This window comes from Lycorma delicatula, chromosome 3 (genome assembly GCF_047948215.1).
Source record: "Lycorma delicatula isolate Av1 chromosome 3, ASM4794821v1, whole genome shotgun sequence".
Lineage (NCBI taxonomy): Eukaryota > Metazoa > Arthropoda > Insecta > Hemiptera > Fulgoridae > Lycorma > Lycorma delicatula.
Window position 1 is genome coordinate 130,023,746 of NC_134457.1, and position 25,098 is coordinate 130,048,843.

Consider the following 25,098-nt stretch of genomic DNA (forward strand, 5'->3'; position numbering starts at 1 on the left):
TAGAGCTGAATAAAATCTTTAAATTTTAATAAATTTGGACTATGATATATCGAAAGGTTATTTAAAATCTGTAAAATAATTAGGTAGCAGTTATGAGGGTAAAAGATGAATAATACAAGATCTAATTCAGAAATGAGTGAGACAACGAAGTAGTCAGTGTTAATTTTCAATTTGCACATAAAAAGGACTACTTAAAGGAAATGAAGGAAAACTCTGAGAGGGGAATAATTATCCAAAAAAAAAAAAAATTTTTTAATTTGTTTATTACATTTCCCTTTTGGCAGAAACCAAATATTAGAAGAAACAGTATAAAGCAGAATTATTGGTAAAGAGAAATAAATAAATAAATAAATTTAAAAGATAAATATGAGTAAAAAAATAATGAAATATAATGTAGAAATAAATATTAAAATAGATTCAACACAATATAGTAGAATTATATATATATATATATATATATATATATGTGTGTGTGTGTATATATTATTTTTATAAAGCTACTATTACTTCTTTTCCTATTTATCGTAAAATTAAAGGAAAAACAAAAAAATGAGGTATATAAGCTTTGAATTAAGTACGTACATGAACTTCGAAATGAAGAGATCTTAAAAAGAAATAGGAAAGAAGCTATATACGACAGGATTTTGTAAAGAGACGAAATGAGTTGTTGGAGGATCATTCATTTTTCACTTAATTTGGTAATAAAGAAGGTTGAAGGTAAAAACTTTAGAGAAAGAGAAAGGCTAGAATACATAAACCGTATTATTGAAAGTTCAGGATTTAATAAACATGATTCAAGATAAAAGATTAACATAGAACTGAAAGTGATAAAAAATAAATAAATAGAAAAAGTAAATAAAAGTAGATACAACATAAGGTACAGTGTCCAGAAAGTCTGGAAACGGCTTAATTATGGAAAACAGTGTGACTACGCAACAATAATTACTGTACAACATCTGGATTCCGCCATACTGACTTCAATTTTTTTTTAACGATGAATCAGCTTTTTCTAATTTTGTAAGAAATGCCGTTATCAAATATCGTAATCATAAATTTCGAATAATTAAGTAACGAGAAGATTTCAGAAAACTGTTAGCAGAATCGTTTCCAGCATGAAATAGCAATTGTTACATGATGTGCAGTTATCCCATTTTCTACGAAAATATTTCTGTTGAACGAGGTTGGATACGGCCGTTTTATCACGATCTGGACACTTTAATGGCCAATACCTAAAACACGGATCACGGAAAGCAGCTATCGATGTGGAGTTTTCATTAAATTTTTCCCCGTTCAAATCTATATTGAACTCATGTGTAATGTGACCGTCATTCTATTTAAAAAAATAAAGTTGAATTCAATATGGCGGATCCAAGATGTCCGACAATAATTTTAAATACTACACAGAGTAGTTTCTTTCATATCAAGAAAATTTATTCTGGTAGCGTAGTCACACTCAGTTTTCTAAAATCAAGCCGTTTCCAGACTTTCCAGACACCCACTCCCAAAAATACAATAGTGTGAAAAAAAATAGAAACTTTTTTATGTCAAAAAAAATAGGCAAATTATTAATCTTTAAACTGTTAAATGATTAACGAAAACGAATGTAAATGTCTACAGATCATTAAAAATGTTTAAAGATTCCTAATTCATTTAAATAGCTAACCAAGAACTAAAATCCATTAAAAATAAAGCAAAAGAGAAAAGTATAAAACTTGATAAAAATGTTATGGATATTACAAGCAATACAATACTGAATTCTTTAAGATAATGGTAATCAGGAAAAACATTTTTAACTTGTCAACTTTGCAATACTTTAACCGATAATAAAAAATAACTTTTTTCAATTTTAATTACATTTAATATTGAAGTTTTACGAATTTAAAACAATGTTCAAATAGCTTCAGGATATAAATTTAATCAGAATAAAAAAGTGTTCTTGCAATTACATTTTATTAAAAAAATTCCAATTAACAATTTTTTATAATGCCAAATATTTTTCTTATTTATACATCACACATGATGTATAAATCATGTGTGATTTGATCGTTATGAATGCGTGAATCACACATTCATACCGATCAAATAAATTTAACTCAATAAAACCGCGTACTTCATATACGCGGTTATATATATATGTATTATATATATTAATGACACATGTTTCGGCCACCGAATCATTAATATTCCATTGATCAACATGACAAAATAATGATAACAAAATATTAATGATGTTAAATATTTTAAAACGACTCATTTTCTAAAATTTGTCACGATTGGGGTTAAATACAATGCTTGAACTGAAAATTGTCATTAAATATGGATATAGGTTTACATATTCACAGTTATTGTCAAATAAATATAAATAAAAACCTATACTAAATGACATTTCATTAATATGCATAGTGACTTTTTTTTTACAGAAATAGGCAAAACCGCTGCACTGATTTATTTTTTGTAACAATTTAACTCCGCACGTTTATCAATTTATTTTAAAATGAATACATACATATAATACTACACTATTTTATGAAAGAGGTATTGGAAAGTAATTAATGAATATTAACGACCAAAAATTAAAATTTATCGGAAATATTTTAAGCCAAAGTTAAAATTATAAAAGGATTTATTTAACGATTAAACTACTATTCATATAAACTTCGTTGGTTATTGAATTTTATAGCATATTGCCAATTGTTCTGACTCATAAATAAATTTTAACATATAAAACAATATCCCAATAAAATGTCGCATAAAAAAACAGAACAGTAATATTTTATACCGTCTATATAGCTACATAATACATAAAAGTCCATAGCTGCTGAAACCTGTTGCTCCTATAATGAAACATTGGTCTTGTTAACGCGTATCAAAATAACCGTGCCAACCTATCTGTAGCAACTACTTTTCAGCGATCAGAGTCGGATTAGTGAAGAACTTGGGATTGATAATACATCTTAAAACATCTTCATTATATACAATAGTCATAATTTTACTTTGGTTTCTCGTAAAATAAAAATTATACAAATATCTTTTTCTCTTGCCATAATGAGAATGGATAATTTATGATAAAAGTTCTACATCTGGGTACATTTAAAAATGTTCGTGAGTGTAGGAGTGATTACGGTACTTCTTTGTCATGCAGAAGATTGAAAACAAATTGGACCAGATACGAGTATATTTAACCCAATCTATTCTCGACCGCGAATCTGTTGTTCTAGTTATTAACAACATAGTTCGATCTGACGATCCAGAAATATGGCAAACTGTAGGCACAGTTACAACACAACGGAAACAATTGCCCATCAGGCATGGATTCAATAGAGTTGCATTAGATGTCAGAAGAATCTCGGAGAGAAAAATACTATTCTTTTAATATATATATTTAAGTCTACCTAATTAATTTGATATATTATAGTTAATATTTGGATACTTATCGCAACATTAAATATAAAAGTTATATTTTAATAAATAACTATGAGAAAATTATTTCAATCTATAATTAATTCGATAAAATCAGATAATGTGTATTATAATGAAATGATGTGTTCCACAAACAGAACAATAAAACCCATAAGAAGAAATAAACACGGCATTTTCATACCGAAACCTTTTTAAATTAGACAGTAGCTTTTAAAAGCAGTCACTAAACTTTGAAAATTATAAAAAATGAAAAATTGTAGTAAATACATATCTAAATTAATAGAATAAAAAAATGAATATATTATATTAGAACGGATATATGATCATGTATAGTTTAAAAACCAAATCTTAGGTAGACAGTTTGGGATCAGTCGGCAAAAGGTTGACTGATACCATACAGAGTAGAGTCCATAGAGACCAATCCCGGATCTCCAGAGACGGCTGAACCGCAAAAACGGGAATTAAGGTACGAGTTTACACAGTTCCTTACCGGTCACGGGTGCTTTAAAGCATACCTACCCCCGCGGGCGTTAAGACTTTCTGTTGGATGTGTCTATTATGGTGAGCAGGACAGCGTAGAACACACGGAATTCGAGTGCATCGGTTCTTGCAGCGTAGGAAGTATGCTGAAGAGTATGCTTACCCCAGATAACATTGTGAGGACTATACTTCAGACCTAACGGGCGCGGCACGCAGTGTATACGATATTGGTCAAGATTATCCTTACAAAGATGGCGGAAGAAGTAAAGAGGTGAATAATTCCCTGTGAATCTCCATCGAAGCTACATTCATATTAAAGTAGATCTGATCCCAAGGATGATTAACCAAGGAAAAAAGATACTTAGTAAGATTAAAATCACGTAATATTCTAGTATTACCCGTCAAAGTTTAGAAAATATAAACAAAGATGCGCAGCAATTCTAGCTGGAATGTCTGAAATAATACTGGCACTACTAATAGTGTAGTGAAGGGAATAATGTACCGCGACAGGAGGTTGTAGATAGTAAGCCACTTGCCGATCCAGCAATTCATTCCCAACCTGCACACCAACTGAGTTTTTTAAACTTTGACTAGTAATAACTAAGAAATATAAACATAATCGTACAAATTGATTTAAGTGATTTTTATGAATTCAATGGATTAGAATGAAGTATTTAATTAAATCAAGTTTCAAATCCAGCTCGTTAATCATCTCAGTTAAATTTTTAACATCAACAGATCCATGGCTCATTATCCAGCAAGTTTAAAATTTTATTAGATATGAAGTGCTTCATAGTATTTCTTTTATACAACTCAACTGAACTCCTGGAATCATATCGATTGAGCGTAATCTCATTAAATAAATATTATTTGAGCGAAAATAATTTTTCGACAATCTCATCAGTTGAGCCCAAGTATTTTTTACTAGTAGCATTTTTTCATTGTAAAACCATGTATGTTTTGAGCAGTACATTAAAACTTTTCCAATAAATTTAAATCAGCTATTAATTTTTCAAAACTTTTAAACAAAAAGGGTTGGGAAACTTTTAAAGATAGTTGAAAAAACATTTTAAGTAAAACCTTCAGCCCACTGACCATAATACACATGTGTAAACGCTTGAAATTAGGGTAACGTATGTGTTTATTTATTTTTAAACATTTCATCACTAAAAAAAAATATGATTTTCTAAAATTGTATGATTAAATGTTTAGTGAATTTTATTGTATTTTCTAAATTATATTTTGTAATATTTAATGGCCGCCATTTTTGTTGAAAACCGGTGGCCATTAAATATTTTTCTCCCTAGTTTCAAACGTAAGCAATATTACACTCCAAGTAATGGTCTCACACAGAAAAATAGATCGTTTTCACGTAATAAAAGATCGAGAAATATTTTTATATCACTGTTAAGCAATTATTTAAGAGAATATTTATGTAAGAAATATAAGCCTGTCCGAAGAAAAAAATAATAAAAAAGTATATTATTCATCAGAACATACGTAGTAATAAATTTACATAGCAGATTTATTATTTCAGCACAATGTCAAAATTAACTCCAGTTCAAGGGATATGAAAAACTTAATGTTAAGATTAAAATAAATAGTACCTTGAAAAATAAAATATAATCACGTATAGAATAACCTTGCTTTAAAATTTAAATAATTAATTAATTATTCATCAAACGAGATTCAACAGCTAATTGGGAAGAATTAAAAATATTACTTTATCGGCATAAAATTACAAGTTTTATTAACAATAAACTGCTGAGAAATATCAATATCTTCTTCAGCACACAATTTTAGAAAATAATGTATTTTTATTGATGAAATGTTTAAAAATAAATTTAAAAAATATATGTCGAAATTTGCTTAGTCCTTTAAATAAATTAAGCCTTTATGTAGGTGCGTTTATAAATTATTTTTTATTGTAAATTGTAACTGTCATTCATATATGTATATATATATAATATTATTCAACTTGTAAATCTATATGTAAATTCATCGTATTTGTAATTAATATATGAAACATTATTAAATTTGTAAGTTTATCATTTAATTAGTGCATGTTGAGTCCTTGGAAATAGATCGAAGTCTGATCTAACGACAGAGCGTGCCCTACTACTTATATAGTAATACGGAACCGTGGAACCCGCCGGGTTGGTCTAATGGTGAACGCGTCTTCCCAAATCAGCTGATTTGGAAGTCGAGAGTTCCAGCATTCAAGTCCTAGTAAAGTCAGTTATTTTTACACGGATTTGAATACTAGATCGTAGATACCGGTGTTCTTTGGTGGTTGGGTTTCAATTAACCACACATCTCCAGGAATGGTCGGATCGAACTGAGATTGTACAAGACTACACTTTATTTACACTCATACATATCATCCTCATTAATCCTCTGAAAGGTAATTACCGGAGGCTAAACAGGAAAAAGAAAGAAAGAAGGGCGGTACCATGAATCTATCAGGAGTTGGGTAAATAACACGTGTGCGCCGCAATTGCTGCAAGCCACATCCTTTCTTTTTCCTGTTTAGCCTCCGGTAACTACCGTTTAGATAATTCTTCAGAGGATGAATGAGGATGATATGTATGAGTGTAAATGAAGGGTAGTCTTGAACATTCTCAGTTCGACCATTCCTGAGATGTGTGGTTAATTGAAACCCAACCACCAAAGAACACCGGTATCCACGATCTAGTATTCAAATCCGTGTAAAAATAACTGGCTTTACTAGGACTTGAACGCTGTAACTATCGACTTCCAAATCAGATGATTTGGGAGGACGCGTTAACCACTAGACCAACCCGGTGGGTTGCTGCAAGCCAATGAGTTGTGTGAACTGCACGGAGCCGAGTGCAACCGAACGGAGCCACTGAATCGCCAGGAGCCGAGTGCATCTGACATGTTATTTAAAATTCACTATTAATGAAAAACATTAATTTTCATTTAAAATAGGACTTTTAAAATGTAAAGATCTTTCGGTTGCCTCCGTTGGCTGTACTCTGTTACGGTGCATCCAAACGGATCCGCTGAGTTGCCAGGAGCCTAGTACATCCGAAAGGATCCTTGTATTCGTCAAGAGCTGTATGAATCCGACCGTAGCTGAGTACAGTCGAACGGAGCTATCTGAACAATAATCTTTAAATTTAAAAATGAAATAAAATGAAATTTAAATAACATGAATGAAACCTGAGTTTATACAAACACATACGTAACCCGAATTTCAAGCGTATAATATATATATTATATTTACACTTATATAGCTTTAAGAAACTTCATAGTAACTACTTTACACGATCCATTTAGTGCATTATATAACTAATAAATAAACCGGTTTACTCGCATATAAGATGTACATTCACACGTATTACGATGGCTTAATTTTTGTTTCCTTAACGAAGAACAGGTTTGGCTAAAAAAACTTTATTTGAAAGTATACTCACTCACTCCCCTTGAATAAGAAGGTTTAATATACTACAACATAATTTCCTGAAATTTTACATCATACGTTCAATAAATTAAATAATTTAGGGTCACTCCTTAATGCTTTTATAAAAAATAATTTTAATGATTCTTTCTTGCGAAACGCTTAAAACCGGCTATGCTACGCTAGGATTAAGAATATTTTTTTTTTGTATACTTTTTTTAGTTAGTATTAAAATAAAATCGTAATAAAAGAATAGAATATTTATTCTATTCTTCGATAGCATGAAGTAGAACGAGTTCGAAATTTTAAAGAGACGGTGAAATTTTAAATACTGGTAAAGAAGAATTATGCAAAATTAAACGTATAAAACGAAATTGTTTCAGTGAGAAAACGAGCCAGGCAAGGATTTAGATTAGACCATTTGCTTAGTATTTAAACATAATTATAGGAAGAACAATAAAGGAATGAAATAAAACCCAAAGGGGAAAAGTGAAGGTAAGAGTAGCAAATTGTATTTTAACTAAAAAAAAAATAAACATTACAAAAAGTAATAAAACCTAATTAAAAACCAGTGTGTGATACAAATATTATAATTTTTCAATTCTCGACTTCTTGTCGACTTTTAGAAGTAGGTGCCAAATAACAAATTCATCTTATTAACCCTTAATTTGTCATAAATGTTTTACCTGGAGATTTTATATTTGATTTTTTCATTTTTATTTAAAATGTGATAGCTCCACAAAAGACTTCTATCGAATGAAAATAAACTGCTGGTAAAAAACAAAAGAAACGTTAAGGCGAGAAACCTGCATAATGAAAAAAATAAGAGGTATAGAGAAACGATGAAAGCAGGTGGTTACTGAGAATGAGCTACGGCTACCTGGGAAGTAGAAAACCGTATTATTTTTTACCGGACGATTACAAACTAATTTTTTATTTGTTTTATTTTCGCGCAAAAATACATCTGAATTCAGACTGACATCAGGCTACTGTTATTAACAATCCTGAACTAAGCAACGATGAATACAAAAGACTGAAAAATATTACTACGGAATTTCCGAAATAACTACCTTTAAAGAATAAAACAGTCATCAAATCGGTCCATTTGAAGCCGATTATACAACTGCTGGGGGAAAATACATACACACGGGTTGAACAAAAACTCATACGTTTCGAATTAAGAACTTTTCAGTTTTTTTTGGATGGGAAAAATTGAAAACGAACAAAGAACTACTGAATAACATAAATTATTATCTGATGGAGAAATTCAATTAACACAATCGCAAAACAAAAGTAATAAAATATAACAGAAAAGAATATTTTCTTTATTTAGGAAACAAAATGTCAAAGGATGATCGATTGAAAAAACAACTTCGAACAAATAAGGAAAATTCTCCGACAATAGTCTTTATTTTAATAAAACATTTATTTCGGAATTACAGAGATTTCGTTTGTTAATATTTATCTGCAGTGTAGCGTTTATAGTAGCTAAAAAATTAACGAAACTTGAAACAAAAGATCACATTTAGAGAATAGCGATGTGCTCTGCTGATCATTTGGTGGAGCAGAATTAACTGGAACGATAACTGAAAGTAGCAGTAAGTTTTTACTGCTTCGTGACCATATCTAGTCTGAGATAGAACTTTGTAGTCACTAGTGAAAAACAACGGAATGAGTATTTATAGGATAGAAATTGATTTTTAAAATATACTTAACGTCGATGATGTGACTAGCATTTCAACATGTAGAACACACTTCGGTTGCATTTCGCAACATGAGATCAACTAATAATGAAGTCTAACGCAAATGACTTATGTAAATTTGTAAGGCATCAATAAAGTGGTGTGCTCTGATTGTGCTATACGTTACTACGTAACAAAAAATATTGCACTGGAGCAGATGATTATATTTACTACACAACTCACTCATTCGTATCTCCTATGTAGTGTTAAGGAATTAATAAAATGACAGTATTCATGCGAAACAGAAAACAATATAACACAGCAAACTGATCCGAATCGCATGTACTCTTTTATCAGAGCAGTGACAAAATAGCAACGACGTTCTTATTGAATCGTTACTAGTTGAGAATACGATGCTACTGAAAAATGTTGAAAATTAGTTTCCATGATGAAGATAGAAATGAAGATTTCTAAGAATTGGGAAATAAGAGATTACTGAGTATTTACACTAGTAGAAGTACTAAGAGGTTAAAATGTATTACGGTCTTTATGAAAACATCTATAATGAGTTCTTTAACAGAAACAAAAGAAAAATGTAAAATTTACAGAGAACACAAAAATTAGAGTACGTACAACTAAATGAAGATATAAAATACAGCATATACGATTTAAATGTTTGCTGACCTTTAAATTTCTAATTTTTACTAAAAATAGAACTGGAGAGATACAGCAGACCAGTGAAGTAGCTGTCAAAAATAAAATAAATATGTTAAATTAATCGTAAAAACTTTTACTGGCTTCAAGTTATCCATTTTATTTTTTCTTATGAATCCATTTAGATATCCATTTATCAAGAATTATTAATAATGGTTACGAGATTTTTATAACAAAACTTTGAAAATAGTAATAATTCGCATGATCATATTTTTTAGAACTTCTTTTAAAAAAAAAAAACTGACAAGAAATTCAAACCCCTCTCCATAATCAAGAATATTTTTTTTTAGGTTTTACAAAACAGTTTGAATAAATAACGAAAGTAATTAATAATAATCATTTAGAATCCAATTTTTACAGAATACCTTTTACGCAGAAAAAAGTTTTGATTAACAACAGAATAGGGCAGAAAGAACTCATCATTTCAAATCACAAAAATGTAGCTGCTATACAAACTACAAAAAATGTATAATACAAATATAAGCGAAAATACAACCAAAATTGTATAATAACTCAATAATAGGTCATCCAACATTTGTTTTTACAACACACCAATCAATGTTAACACCTAAAAATTAGATCACTAGCTTTGACGGCGATACTCTCTCTAAGCGGTTCTGTGGTCGCATAATTGCAGTAGCATTCATTACATACAGTAAAATGCAAGAGAAACAAAAATGTACCCGTTGATTAAACCAAATGAAAGTACATTCGAACAAACATATATGATTAAAAACACAAATATTTGACTAAAAATACAGCGATTCACGTAATATTAATCGTCTGAATTTCAGGCTATCCGGTTACGGTTAAATGTGGCACCATAAAGTTACACCGATTAATAATTTTGCAAGAGGTAAACTCTGAAAAAATAAAAGCTACGAGTAAAAATAATAATTTATCAAAATAGTACCAACATTTTAAATTTTTTATCCTTTAATTTGAACTGTTAATCCTTACATTGAATCATTTAATAACTTCTATATCAGAAGAAAATTTAATTAAAACTAGGCTTAAATTAAAATTATATCAATCTTATTTTTCAATTTTAGGAATAACTTTAATTAGATAAATTACCCGTTAATATAGGAACGGGTTCGAAATTTTTAAAAATTAACATTTATTTTTTGACGAACTTGCCTAGAACTGTGAATGTCAAAGAAAAAGGACACAACAACATTATTTAGTCGTTATACAGCACAAACAGATTAAGAAAACAAACTTCAAAATAAAACCGTTCCTACTAACAAAATATTTTCAAGATAAGGATTATAATATTCCTTTAATTTATTTACATCTAAAACTTAATCTTAAAAAAACTCACTGAATAAATATGCCTAATATTCTTCTTTATTAACAACTGTATTTCAACTTTAACTTACTTGGCTGGGGCCAACGGGAACTGAATGGAATAATTTTTAACAGTAGTTAATTCTGTGAAAATGTTGAAAGACGTTTAACACTTGATAACATAAATTTCTAACCACAACACACAATCAACCAAGGATTAATGATAAATAAAAACTTTTTTTCAGTTTTCAGAATGTCAAACTAAAAATAATTTCACAAAAGAGAATTACGCGCAGATTTTTAAAATAGATATAAAGAATTAACCTCCAACACAAAAAAAACAAAACTAAAAACTTAAGAGACGTACCCCATGGAAGTTCTGAATGAACCACTTCATCATGCTTTAACATAATCAGGAATATAATAACTTAAGCAATACTGCCTACGTACTAGATTTGCGAGACAAAACTTCACGCCAGAAACTAATAGAATACAACTGGCAATGTATATAAGTAAAACTAGCTTTTGGCACGCTGCACTATTTTAGCAGTAAACTTCCCCCTCTCTTGTCTCTTTTTAAACTTACACAAAGATCCCCACTACGATGAACTATATCAAACAATAATTAGTGGTTAAAAAAGTCCCTTATCAAATACATCATAAGACTTTAATCGGGCGCTATTTTAATTACGTATTAAATAATAATGTCTTAATATATTGCTTGAATATTAATGTTTGGACTAATAAATTATCCGAATATCATTACATAGATTAGCAAGGTAATTTTATTATTATAAGAGAGCCAACTTGATGCTTAATTCCAATCGATTAAAACAAAATTAATATTAAAACATGAATCTGCAATCGCCATAAAAACTGAAGCATTTCTCGTAGCAATATTGAAGCATTTGCCATGGCAAACGCTTTAGAGTTGGAGAGCTTCAAAATACCTAGCACACTCCTTTTAAGCCAATTCATTTAACCAATTATATACATTGACAGCATCTCCAATTCGTCATCAAATCAATCATTTCGTCGTCACAAATCATTTCCACCCAATAATTTCTTAAACTTTTTGGGAAAAACTTAAATTCAAATCTGAGATTGGGAGATTTTCTGAATTCATTACCAGTCGTTATTGATGATCATCCGAAACGCTCTTCGTTATACAGGTTTGTTTTGTCGTTTCAAAATATTTCATATTACTTTTATAGATTTCAAATATTGATGAAAAAAATAACGTACAAAGCAATTAGACGGCTATGGATTTCAGACGGTATCTCTTGTAGAAAATAAAAAATAAACCTGACGCTTTCCGAAGCTCACAGAAGCAAAAATTTTGTTAGTCTTATCCATTTTAAAGCTTTACGATCTACACGTAAATGTAGATCATAGAACCACACGAAGCAGTAGAATAAAGCAGACAAAGCAAATAAATCGATAAACCTTCATGCAAGTACTGCAAACTTTACATGAAAAATTACTGAGCGATTATTATTTTAAAAATACAGCAGATATGTTATTAGCTGAACTGATCAGAATCCCTCAAGTTATCAGTAATTAAAAAATTACATAATTTTTCCTTCAAAGGTTACTTAGAATTTAGTTATTTAATTTTTGTGCAAAGAAATATTTTTCCTAACACTGCATCTATAATTAATTCACAATTATCATGCAATTAAGAGAAATGTAAAGGATTTCTTTTTCTTTCTTATAATTCAAATAATTCACGCCAAATGACCAGGCACATATTTTGCCATCCAAGCTTGATTCTGTATCAAATTTTTTTCAGCCAATATCAGTCATGTTTTAATAATTGTTAAGACAATACTTCATTAATAATTTAGTGCGACGTGTGTTTATATTCTCTGTCTTCAACTTAATCTTTTCAGAAAAAAAATGATTAGCCCTCCATAATAAGCTCTTAAAAAAATTAAATTACGCTCTCAAAAAAATTACAGTATTGTAGTTTTTTTCTTCATGTGTAAAAAACACATGCCTGTAAACGATAAAAAACGAAACAGATTGTAACTAAACGAAATTTATACTCGAAATCGTTAAAAAAACTGTTTATATAACATAAGTTCATAATCAGTTTATTACCGAGTCTCCGAGAATAATGCTAATCATGAATTTTAGTTTCCTAAAAAAAATTTAAAAAAGAATTAACAATAAAGGACAATTGTAAAAGTTAAAATTTTCAATAAAAATCGTTTTCGTAGGAAAGTGTAAGAATTTTATTTTCAAAATGAACAGCCAAAAATTTACAAAATATTACAAGTAATAAATGAGGCCAATACTCTTCCAGATCTCTGGAAGCAACATTTAATAAACTGTTAAAAATGATGAATTTCATACAATAAAACGCGTACAAAAAAATGCATTAATTGGTTAAATTAATTAGTCCGATTAATTTTATTATTTCAAATATTTTTAGTGGAGTGTGGCCGTAGATTCATATAGTATAATATTTCTTTCTGATTGCTTTAAAATGAAAAGCGGAGAAAAAATGTCATTCTTTTTAATACAAATGTGAAAAATTTTCATGGAACAATTTTCTATTATAGTAAAATGGATGGAGGATTATTTTTTATATATTCCACTAATTCATAAAATCACTTCAATACATCATATGAATGTATACGTACAGCAAAGCTACTACATGTGTATAAGAATGAAGTCACTAAGGTAAAGTTCCGCTAGATTCGCTAGATAGAATTCTAACAGTAAAACCCTTTTCCAAGCGAAGTGTAGAAAAGTTTCATAAATCAAATTACCGATTTAACTTTTGTTATTTCAAAAACTTCTAAATGTGAAATATGGTATTAATTTATAATATTCGTCTTAAAATAATGAAATGATAAGCTAAAACCAGTCTACTTCTAAAGAAATTAGTACTTAAAAATATTTAGTACTAATTTATTTATGTATTGATAGCAACTATTAAAAAAACAATTAGGTAACCATAATAAAAGACCTACTTAAAAATAATACAATTTACACGAGTTAAAATTAGTCTTAACTTTTTTTTCGTAATCAATTTGGTCCACTTACTTAAATTCCATATTTTCTAAAGTTTAGCAAACCATTTTTCCGTGTTTTTTAGATGTCGTTGAAAAAGAATAGAATAAACCTCGTATATAAATTTTAAATTATAAACTTAAATTATGTGGACTTTACAAATAGATGTATATCTGGACAATTAATTTAAACGCAAAATGTTATTAATGGATAAAAGTTTCTATTCTCATAATCCGAAAAAAAGATATAGGGAATATCTATAATCAATAAACAGATACAATTTACATTTAGTCCCGTGGTATCACAATTACTTATTGATGAAGTCATTCCACATCCCATATAGAGTTTATATATATATATATATAAACTCTATACTTCATTATATATATACATATATAAACTCTATGGTATTAATTTATAATATTCGTCTTAAAATAATGAAATGATAAGCTAAAACCAGTCTACTTCTAAAGAAATTAGTACTTAAAAATATTTAGTACTAATTTATTTATGTATTGATAGCAACTATTAAAAAAACAATTAGGTAACCATAATAAATTGATTACTAATATCTGCATCCCGGCTTCGCCCGTGCTATATGGTTGGTTGCGATTCCCGTCGCGGACAATTTTTTTTTATTTTACGTTTTTTATTCAAGTAACCGGAAGAAAATGCATCCAGTCGCGTCGCTTATATAGAAAAAGTGGCAATGACGCTGCATTGGTTGCCCGCCAAGCCGTACACCTACGCACTCCTTAAAAAGTCGAAATTCAAAAATCCGAATCAATTTTTAGATATTTATCTGAAGAGTATTGCAACACCCAATCTAGTGAATATCTCGTTTAGTATAGTCAAAAATGGGAAAAACTTGTAATCACTGTTCAAATTTTTTTACTTTTCTTCATCCGTTTCAAGGTCGAATTTCGAAAAATTTAAAAACTGGTTTTTAAATATTTACATTAAAATTATACACACTGAAAATTAAGTTCATATCTTCATTTGTTACCGAGAAATATCAAAGTAACTGGATTTCAAAAATATTCAAAATCAATTTTAACCCTATAAACACGGAATGTCAAAATCTGGAAATTAGTTTTTAATATTCACATGAAGATTACAAACAGCAAAAATCAAGTTGATATCTTAATTGTTATTGAGAAATTTAAAAAAATAAATAAATTTCACTGTTACTCCATTTTAGCTATTTAAACCCGGAATTTCGAAAAATCCTTTTTTAGTGTGTACTTACATCGTAAGAAAAACATGAATTCAAATTTTCATCAATTTAATTTCAGTAGCTTTTGCTGGGCTTTGATGAATCATTCAGTCAGTCAGTAAGGACTTTTTTTATAGGTGCAGACATTTTTTGATAAACTTCATGAATAAAAATTTGATTAAAAGTAAATTTTTAAAAGAATATATAAAAATTATTTTTATATGTATTTTATATATTTATTTATTTCTGTAAAAATAAATAATCATGTTTTCAATCAGACTGTAGTATAATGTGTATATGATATAGAGATCACATCAGAAATAAATAATGGGGTAACCTTAGTTAAAAAAAATCAATCCTTCAATATGTAAATGAAAGTGTCAAGGACCACTGGGGAAAGCCCTTAATCATGACAATCAATTAAAATGTAAGAAGTTAATAAATAAAAAGGAGATTAGTTCATAATCAGAATTAGAACATAAAAATAATAACTATACGAAATAACAGTGATAAAAATATGTAAAAATAAGAAATAAAATTTGTACAGAATAAAATAAAAGTCTAAAAGCTCTATTAGTTGTAAAATATTTGATGTATACATATTTAAGCGCCGAACCAGAACGCAAAAAATTCATTTTATTCTAATTCTATTATTTAATAACTTACCACTAAAATAATACTGTTCTTGTTAAAGGAAATATTTTTTGGCTGAAATTCAAATAATTAAATCAAAAGGTGACTATGATCATAAAATAATTTATTAAAAATGGGAAACAGAAGCGTAATTTTCTTTCTTAATGGCCGAAGAACTATGCTCTAAAACTGGAAAACAGTTTCATAACTATTTTCGGTCTGATGTTGATACAAGTGAGTATATGTTTTTTCGAGAATATTGTGACTATGTTTTTTACGGCTAAGGCAGCACATTTTTAAATATAAACGCCTGAAATTTAAAATAAAAAAAGAGTAACATATGTAACATACCATAAGTCGACTAAACTGAATTGTAAATTTTGTGTTAAATATCAGTAAAACATTCGTCAAAATCACTATAAACAAAGTAATTACAAAATACCATTTATCGAAAATATCAAATATTTGAATAGTAGATGACTTTCGCGGGACGTTACAGCCAGATCATTGTTATGTGAAAAAATCAAATAAATGGAGTACGTAAGGAAAAATGTAATCATTTATTCAGTTTTATTACAATGACTTTATTTTAACAACGGTTCTATATTTCACAAAAATAAAAATAAAAGAATTCCATCAACCTATTGTACTATTATAAAAATAATTATGCTATCGTCAAATTATAAAATATTCCGCGTTAAAATCTTTCGACATTAAACTGAAGGAGAGGAAACAATTATTATAAACATTTTTTTAATATTCACCGCAAACGTTGGTTAATTAAAACGAAACGAAAACCAAATTAACGCAAATTAAACTGAATTTCATCCTGAGTTAATTAAGTCGTAATTTCATAACTGTAAATGAAATACAAAATGTCATAATACAAAACAACATCACTAAAACTGGATAGTACATCTGTATCCATTTAATATTTGGATGCGATGTGACCACTACATTACATGACAAAGCAATTACATTTTGTTTAATAATTTTGTTAAGCGGGGATGAATATGAGAATAAAAAACCACCATGCATGTTCAGTTATGCCCCAACAAAATTGTAATGTGAATTTGGACTGCGAAAAAAGTTGATTGCACACACAAAAACACAAAAAAACATGATACCAGAAACCGTAAGTAACCACACAGTTTATTAATCAAGTCGTTATTACGAAAGAATTTTAATCTTTAAACTTTTTGATCAATTTGCATTATAACTGTTGATTCATACCATATGTTTCAAACGTTCTTAGGGTGATGACGAATGTAAATCAACTGAGATACGATGGAATAGTCAGAATTCTTACAATGAAAGTAATGATGTTCAATTTATATCCAACAGTCAGGTGATTAGAAGGAAGGTGCAAGATGTAGGCCTGAAAATCATGTACATTTCGGTAGTCTTAGCATGCTGATATACAAACCGAAATATGAATGAATGATGACAGAAAAGAGAAATCATTTTTTATTTCCCTGTAAAACTGGCATAGAATGTTTGATATTCTTAGAATGGATACTTTTTTTTAATGATTTATGATTCTTGACTTCATCCACCATACAGATAGCACTTAATGTACACAAAATTTATAGCTTGTTAAATATTTATTTTTTCAAGAAATCATGTTCATATTTGTTTGTATAAGAATGACACGCAAATCACATTTTTCTCAACGTTCCTTAACTTGCTTACAAAACAATAACATTTTATTTTTATCTTCTAATTACACAACTTTTTTATCTTTTTTATAATTACACAACTCAAACATTTTATTCTAAAGTTTTCCATAATTGTATATTTTGTCATTGTATATATACCTCCTTACAATAATTTATTAATTTAACATAATATTTTTTTCAATAGAGTGTTATAATAATTATTTAGTTATAAAGTAATTATACATTTTTTAAATCTACGTTATATTATTATGAAAGAACATATGACAAGGGCTTCTGAACTTATCTGCGTAAGGTAAATAAAATAAGATATCGTAAAACGAATGTAGAGAGCATTAAAAAAACTGACTTCATGAAAAAAACAAAAGGAATATAATAAATAAAATTAAAATAACGTATAATTTATAAATTCATAAACTCCAACGCAAAACTACACTTAAAAAAAAAAGAATCAATAAGTCAAGACTAGAATGATGATCTAATAAAAAACGTTATTTTGTTTAAAATAAGGTAAAAATATCATAGTAAATTTTACGGTAGACTATAAACGTCACGGTAATATTAGGAAATAAATGCGGAACTCCTATGGTAGAATACGCCCAACATTTTATTGAATTACTCACATCTTGTGTTCAGTTATTTTTCCCCCTTCCTTTCTAGCATCTACGAGGTAATGCAATCAGGGTTTCCGGCATTGAAGTAGGTGGAAAATATTGATGGAATGAATGAGATGAGAGATAAATATTGAAGATCGAACTTCATAACATACTTTGCAGTCTTTATAATATTATAGGTTATAGTAAGTAAGATGACCTGAACTTAATATTACCGTAAATGTAAAAGATTAAAATAAAACGTTTAAGATTAGAAGAGGATTTTTCTTTAATAACACAATTTTCATGTAAAATTTGCTATGTAGAAGTTTTACTTTTAGATTATTTATTTATTGTAAATTGGTTATCTAAAATTCAGATTATATTAGAAAAATAAATTAATGACATCAAAGAACAATACAACAGTTAAGATAAAATATAAACTTTGCAAAACAGTTAAGTCCAACTATTAATGTACTGTCGTCCTTCATAGTGCATAGATTTTACCTACAAAATCATGCATTCTTTATCATTTTTACGACTTTTTTATATACATATATTTTTTCTATTTTTTTTAATTGCGTAACAAAATCTTACACCAATACCCTAAAATTATTCCCAAATTCTCACAAATTAAGAATATTATAAAAAATCCACCGCAGAACTGCAGAAGAAAACTTTTCGTTATTTTATCTTTAATAATCACATTGTACAATTTTTTACATAAAAATATAAATTAAATAAGCAAAGTAAAAGAGGTATAATTCTTTTTTTTTAATACGCTATTAAAATACATTTCCTGTTTACAAGAATAAAATTATTACAATTGTAATTTGATGAAATAATTAAAAGTAACGATTAGATCATACACAAAAGCAAGTTTAAACCCATCGTTGTGACACTACATAAGCGAATATGAAAAATACACCAATACACAAAATCAGCATAATTTTACTTAGAGGTTGTCTGATTATTTTTTTATTTTTTCTTCCTTACCCCCCGGACCGGATCCACAACAAAGCAAAGCACAGCCCAGGGAGTTGTCTACTCAAATGGACTTCCCCGTCGGCCGGCAATAAGTCTAGTCCGACAGGTTAGCCCGCCGAACTTTTCATTGCCTGCCACCCCTAGGGCGTGGTATCCTAGCTCGACTATGTCGTTCCTGGACCCCCAAGCCAGAAACCGCGAATCGGTCTTGACGCCAATCGCGAAGGGATGAGGGAGTCCCAGTACCTCATCAGTGCCGCCCATCCGTGCAAGCACAGATGAACGTCAGCTCCGCAGGGGGCTGTCCCTCAACTCCTCGGGACCCATTCTCCCTGGCTTTGTGCTGGAGTATCCGTACCACAAAGTCAGTTACCGCACGACCTCTGCCCCTGATAACATACAGTCTATGATTGTGTCAACTGTAAGGGGCTCAGCCACCAACTCACAACAACGATGTTCAGCAGTCACGTCCGGCAGTCGAACACGACGTGTTTCCGTGTATCGAGCTCTCCGTAAGAAAGGCAAAATTGGTCATCAGCTCACCTCCTGGCATGTAAGTGTACCCGAAACACGCCGTGGCCAGATAAAAATTGGGTCAACCAGAGGTGACCTCACCTAAGTTGCGGTTGACCCAAGGCTTGACCAGCCGGATCAGAAGATGTTTCCATCGCCCCGTGGAGGACAGGTCCCAGCTGATCTGCTGTTCTCGGAACTACCACCTGCGCATTATCACTCGTGTCAGCTCCTCCAGTAATCCCAATCCTCAATCCGGCTAGTTGTTTTAATAAAGGGATGCCCGCAATGACTAAAACTGCCTCATTCGAAACTGAAGAGTATGCCGAAAGGATACGGACGGTAATCCGCTTCTGAACACCTTCCAGTACCCGCCGATTTCGATTGCACCCCAGAGCTTTCGACCAAACAATGATCCCGTTTACAGTACAAAATTGATCACATTTCCGTACAACTACCTTTTGGATGACCAGGGGCCGTCCACATTGCCCAGAAGCCTACTCAGCACCCGTACCATCGCTCCTGCACGATCAGATGTCTCTCGCACGAGTACGGAAAACGTACGCCGTCGGTCCAGCCATATCCCCAAATACTTCACCGACTCTATCTGGGGTACTAAGGCTAATCCGCCAACCGTGATCCGGATCGGATAAAAATAACGCCTGCTAGCCAGACAGATGAATGATGTTTCCTCATGAGACAAGGTTAGACCCCTATCCATCAACCAGTGCTGCACTAGATTGATAGCTTCATTGGTCGCTGACGCTACAGCCCTCCCATACCCTACCAATGTCAGATCGTCAGCAAAGGCCACAAAACGGCTGACGACCGATACAACTCTAGGATTCTCATCCGTAGCTCTCCATCAAACACCAGGTCTCATAACGTCGGACTAAGTACTGATCCCTGTAGTATCCCCACACGTGACCGGAAAAGAGAGCTATGAGTCCGTCGAATTGTAAAGCAAACGTCTTTCTTGACAGATACCTTTATACCATTCGCCGTACACCACCGTCCACTTACTTGCCTCGTAGGGCCTCGAACACGGCACCCCACCGCAACGAGTTGACAGTAGTTTTTACATCAAACATCACAACCGCGGGTATGTTTTTCATTCGGCAGTTGCCGGGAGCTGCTGCCTTTACCAGCCGGCACACACGTTTTACCGTATCGGGGGCGAATCTCTCCTCGCGAAATCCATACTGGTTCCTGGAGTATCCACTATTATGCTCGCGTCAGCCTAACATCATGCATCTTTTCCGATAATTTTCATAAAGAATTCGTCAGGCAGTTCAAACCATAAGTGTGGGAGGGCTGCCCTGGCTTCTATATCAACACCAGACGAGACTCTTTGTATGCCCTCTGAACGTAATCACCCGGCAACATATATGTTATCTGTTGTCGACTTTTTAATTAAACATACCTGAAGAACGACTCGACTAATCTTCATCAAATTTTCACATGCACAATTGCAGATACACTAATAAAGCAAAACTAAATTTCAATGACATTGATCAAGTAGTTTTGGAAATTTTCGAGCCACAAAACTTTCAAATTCTTTGGGACAAATGAGCGTAACTCAAAAATGATTAAATCAAATTCTCTCTTTTATAATTTTGAGACACTACCACAGTATATAATAATTTCAATGAAATTGATCTAGCAGTTTTGGAAATTTTCGTGCCATAAATTTTATACACAATTTTAAGCTTTTTTATATAAATTTTATATATAAGGCGAGAGACAGGGAAATTACATTTTAATTACTGATATTTTCGTATTCCTCATACGTCAACACGTATAGAAAATTCAATTTCACCCCGCAATCCCACCGTGTGAACGAACAAAAGAAATACCGTACTTTTCTTCGAAACGTCATAAAAAAATTAAAAGGTTTTTTTTTATTATTAAGATACCTAAGGTATAAGTTTTATCAAAATCAAGTAATTTTCAGTAGAGGATCTAAAGAAAATTAACAAAGTACATTAAAACAAAAAAGTAAGAAAAACAAAAAATATATGTACCATAAAGGACATTAAAAAAATAAATCAAATCGAAAGATAAATTATTGTTAAACACAGTTGGAATAAATTACATTTTACAAAGGAATGAACTTATATTTAACAGATTAGAATATACTCTTATGTTTCTGATTGTTTGGTGCAATTTGAAAGAAAAAAAATGGAAAATGTGGTATACAGTTATATTTCTTTAATTTTAAACCAAATCACCTTACATCTTACATTAAAGTGGTAAATATCTGCATGATTTAAAAACATCATCGGACTGATAGTATTCAACTTACAGTATACTTATTCGACTTACTTATTTATTTTCTCTACGTTAGGTTCACCATCCTAATAAGAAGGCTATTCGTATATACACTATACAAATTTTTACTGGCGGTTTACACGTATTACACAAAAAGTTTAAGAAATTTACAATTATAGTGAACAAATTATTTTTCGTCTCTCAAAATTTTTCAACTTTTTCTCCCGAGAATGAATAACGTACATTAAGATTGTAAGGTAAAGTATGACTGTATGGTGACGGCTACGTAGAAACTTTCACGGATTTTCAAAAATTATCAAAACAACATGAATATAAGGACTAAAACAATGTAACGTACAACTAAATTCTTACGTTTATTTATAATTTTATATGACAGTACAACAAATAATTCATAAAAAAATTATAATATTTTTATTTATAGTCGAATCAACAATTAAAGTTACTAACGATTTATCAGTGTAATGAAACTGTACCGGTAAATGTGTAGTCCTGAACAAACTCAGGCCGACTATTCTTGAGACATGGTTAATTGAAACCCAGTAATTGAAACCAGTAAGTGAAACTGCAGTATTCACGATCTAATATTCAAATCCTAATAAAAGTAACTACAGCAGGTTTGTTCAGTGGTGGCGAATAGAAATTGAATGTGCTGTAGCATCGCAGCAATAGTTTGTGGTAGAGGTAAACAACCTGTGAGTTAAGATCAGAACACCGAGCGTAAAATATCGAATTTAAGTACTTTTTGAAAACACTGTATACGTTTTTATGACTAATAACTGGATTTAATACTTTCATAATCAAACTTTGTTCCCAGTTGTTATTTATTGATAAGTTTATTAACAACGTTAATGTCGTTAAAGAAAAGTTATTTTTTAATTAATTTTATTTGACTTAATATTCTCAATATTTGTAATTTTATGTAGATAGAAGTCGAAGAAGGACAAGCAAAAAAAAGGTAAAGTGTTAATGTTAGATAATGTGTTAATTTGTGAGTCTAGAGGAAATTTTTTGTGGAACCAATTTGAAATTGGTTTAATATTATAATGTGGATAGTTTTGGAATTACGGTAAGTCGTTGGTTTTTTAATAAGTTAAGTTTTTACATTACTATTAACATCCTGAACACAATATTTTGTAATTATTTTTTTATTATTATTTCACTGTCAAATTAGATTCTATTGACATAAAAGATTTACGAGATGTTTCATACTGCATGTTTGTTTAATGTGTTTGATTTGCGTATAGTGTCGATAATTGTGTACGTTCGATAAGTGGTAATGATTCTTAGAAATACAAATAATCACGAATTAATGCCATCATCCACGACAATACAGCTAAATATAGAACAAATCTATGCACAGTGAAGATCAAAAACAAGCTTGGTTTTATTGACGTAATTTATAATTAACTACTGCAGTGAAAATTACTGAGGTGAAAGGAACTTTGGCGAAGAGAAATCATGGAGCCGAGTGAATTGTAGATGAAGGTTTCCTCTCGGTATTCCTGTCTGCAGACCGAAACTCTCTCTGTTACTGGATCGAGACAACTACAACTTCGCGCAGCTCATATGCTACCACTCGCCAAGTAAACAATACCTTGAATAGAATTTAAATCTCAGAATTCTTGACTTCAAAATCAGCTGATTTACGACCACGAGTTTAACAGTAGACCAACCGGTGGGTTAAATAGTTTACTATTGTAATGATGAGAACATTTTATTTTGTATGCTTGAACCAATTTCAATTTATTTCGAAAAAAATGATCATATGTTGCGAGTAGGTTTACGTTTCATCAATTTCAGAACATAGCCTTCCACAGGAGTGGGTAAAATTAGAATTTTTGGAAAATTATCATATTTCAAGTATTTACAGCAAAAAAGATTCTTAGCTTAATCTAAATTAAAACATTGTATTATTTTTAGACAGATTACAATTTTGTAAAAATAGCATTTAAATACAAGTGGTTTACATGATTCTCAAGACTCTGCAGGTATTTGACATTGCGCTGTTTTGCAATGTCACGAACCGATGGGAGCAATCAACAGCAGAGACGTCCGATGGTTGAAACGAGTCCACGTACTCGACTTAGGGTCTGCGAACAGTTTGGAATCTAACACCGTCAAGTTTAGTGGTGTATCTAATTTCTTGTTACTTCTCTTTCTTTTTCTTTTTTATTTGTTATTAATGTTTGTTTTGTGGACTATATGGTGCTGAAATTAATGGTTTGCGATTTATGACTGAGCTTGAAATTTCATATTTGACTTTAAGATTGCTTGCAACTGTTTATTGTGTATTATTTATTTTGGGGGTACCTTAAGGACCTTCTTATCACGTTCTTTTGTCAGGAAATACTTATGGCTCCGCAGGAGAGCCGATTGTAATTATAATGTTATTAAGTAAAAAAAAATATAAATGGTGAAAAAATGCACTATTAAATACAATTTTAACGGAAGAATAATAAGAAACATTTTCGCTTTCGTCCTTGTTTTTATTTATTTTTCCATTTCATTATTAGAAATTTAAATCACCCGTTAATTAAAAGTAGAAAAAAATTTTCGGCACATATATTTTTAGTTGCTTACGTAATAAAACCTTCAAGCTAGTGCTGTAGCAGAATATTTTTTGTTGTACAATACATTACATGAAGTATATTTAAAGTGATTAATTGTATTAACTTTTACAAATAATCTCACTTTATTTTATTTGTATAAGTTAAGATTAAAATTATTATACCGCTTTATATTACATTTATTTATTATTATTAGTTATCGTTATTAATCTACATATTCTGTACAGTTTATATTTTATTTTTTAAATTATAGATTTCTTTATTAATTACTAAAAAAACAATTTTTATTCATAATGTACTCAAATATAATTTTATCTCAGTTAATTCAGTTCATGAAGCAGTTCAGAGATGAATTGATGTACAGTTTTGAAACATTATCTTAAAGTCCGTTATATAATCCGTATAAATTAGCAGTGATAACGAATAATATGTTCATAAAGCGATTAAAATAACAACGAGAAATCACGTTTATTAAGGTTTCAAGGTTTACAGAATCTAATAAAAAAATCGAACATAACATTCAGAAAATTAATATAAAAGCGAAAAAATTGTATTACGGTAAAAATAAATAAACCAAGCGAATTATTAAA

The 25,098-nt window shown here is 30.2% G+C and overlaps 1 protein-coding gene across 2 annotated transcripts in view; it reads right to left on the reverse strand.

Annotated features, from left to right (window-relative positions):
* The window catches only part of Trpm (transient receptor potential cation channel, subfamily M), a 747,840-nt gene that overhangs the window by 409,558 nt on the left and 313,184 nt on the right, over positions 1–25,098 (reverse strand). Inside the window, exon 1 of one of the 2 annotated variants that reach the window (XM_075360569.1) lies at positions 11,378–11,443. The exons of the other annotated variant lie outside the window; for it this stretch is intronic. Coding sequence (XP_075216684.1) covers positions 11,378–11,410 — 33 coding nt within the window. The 5' untranslated portion in view covers positions 11,411–11,443. Of the gene's footprint in view, positions 1–11,377; positions 11,444–25,098 lie in introns of those variants that run through there. 2 annotated transcript variants of the gene reach the window in all.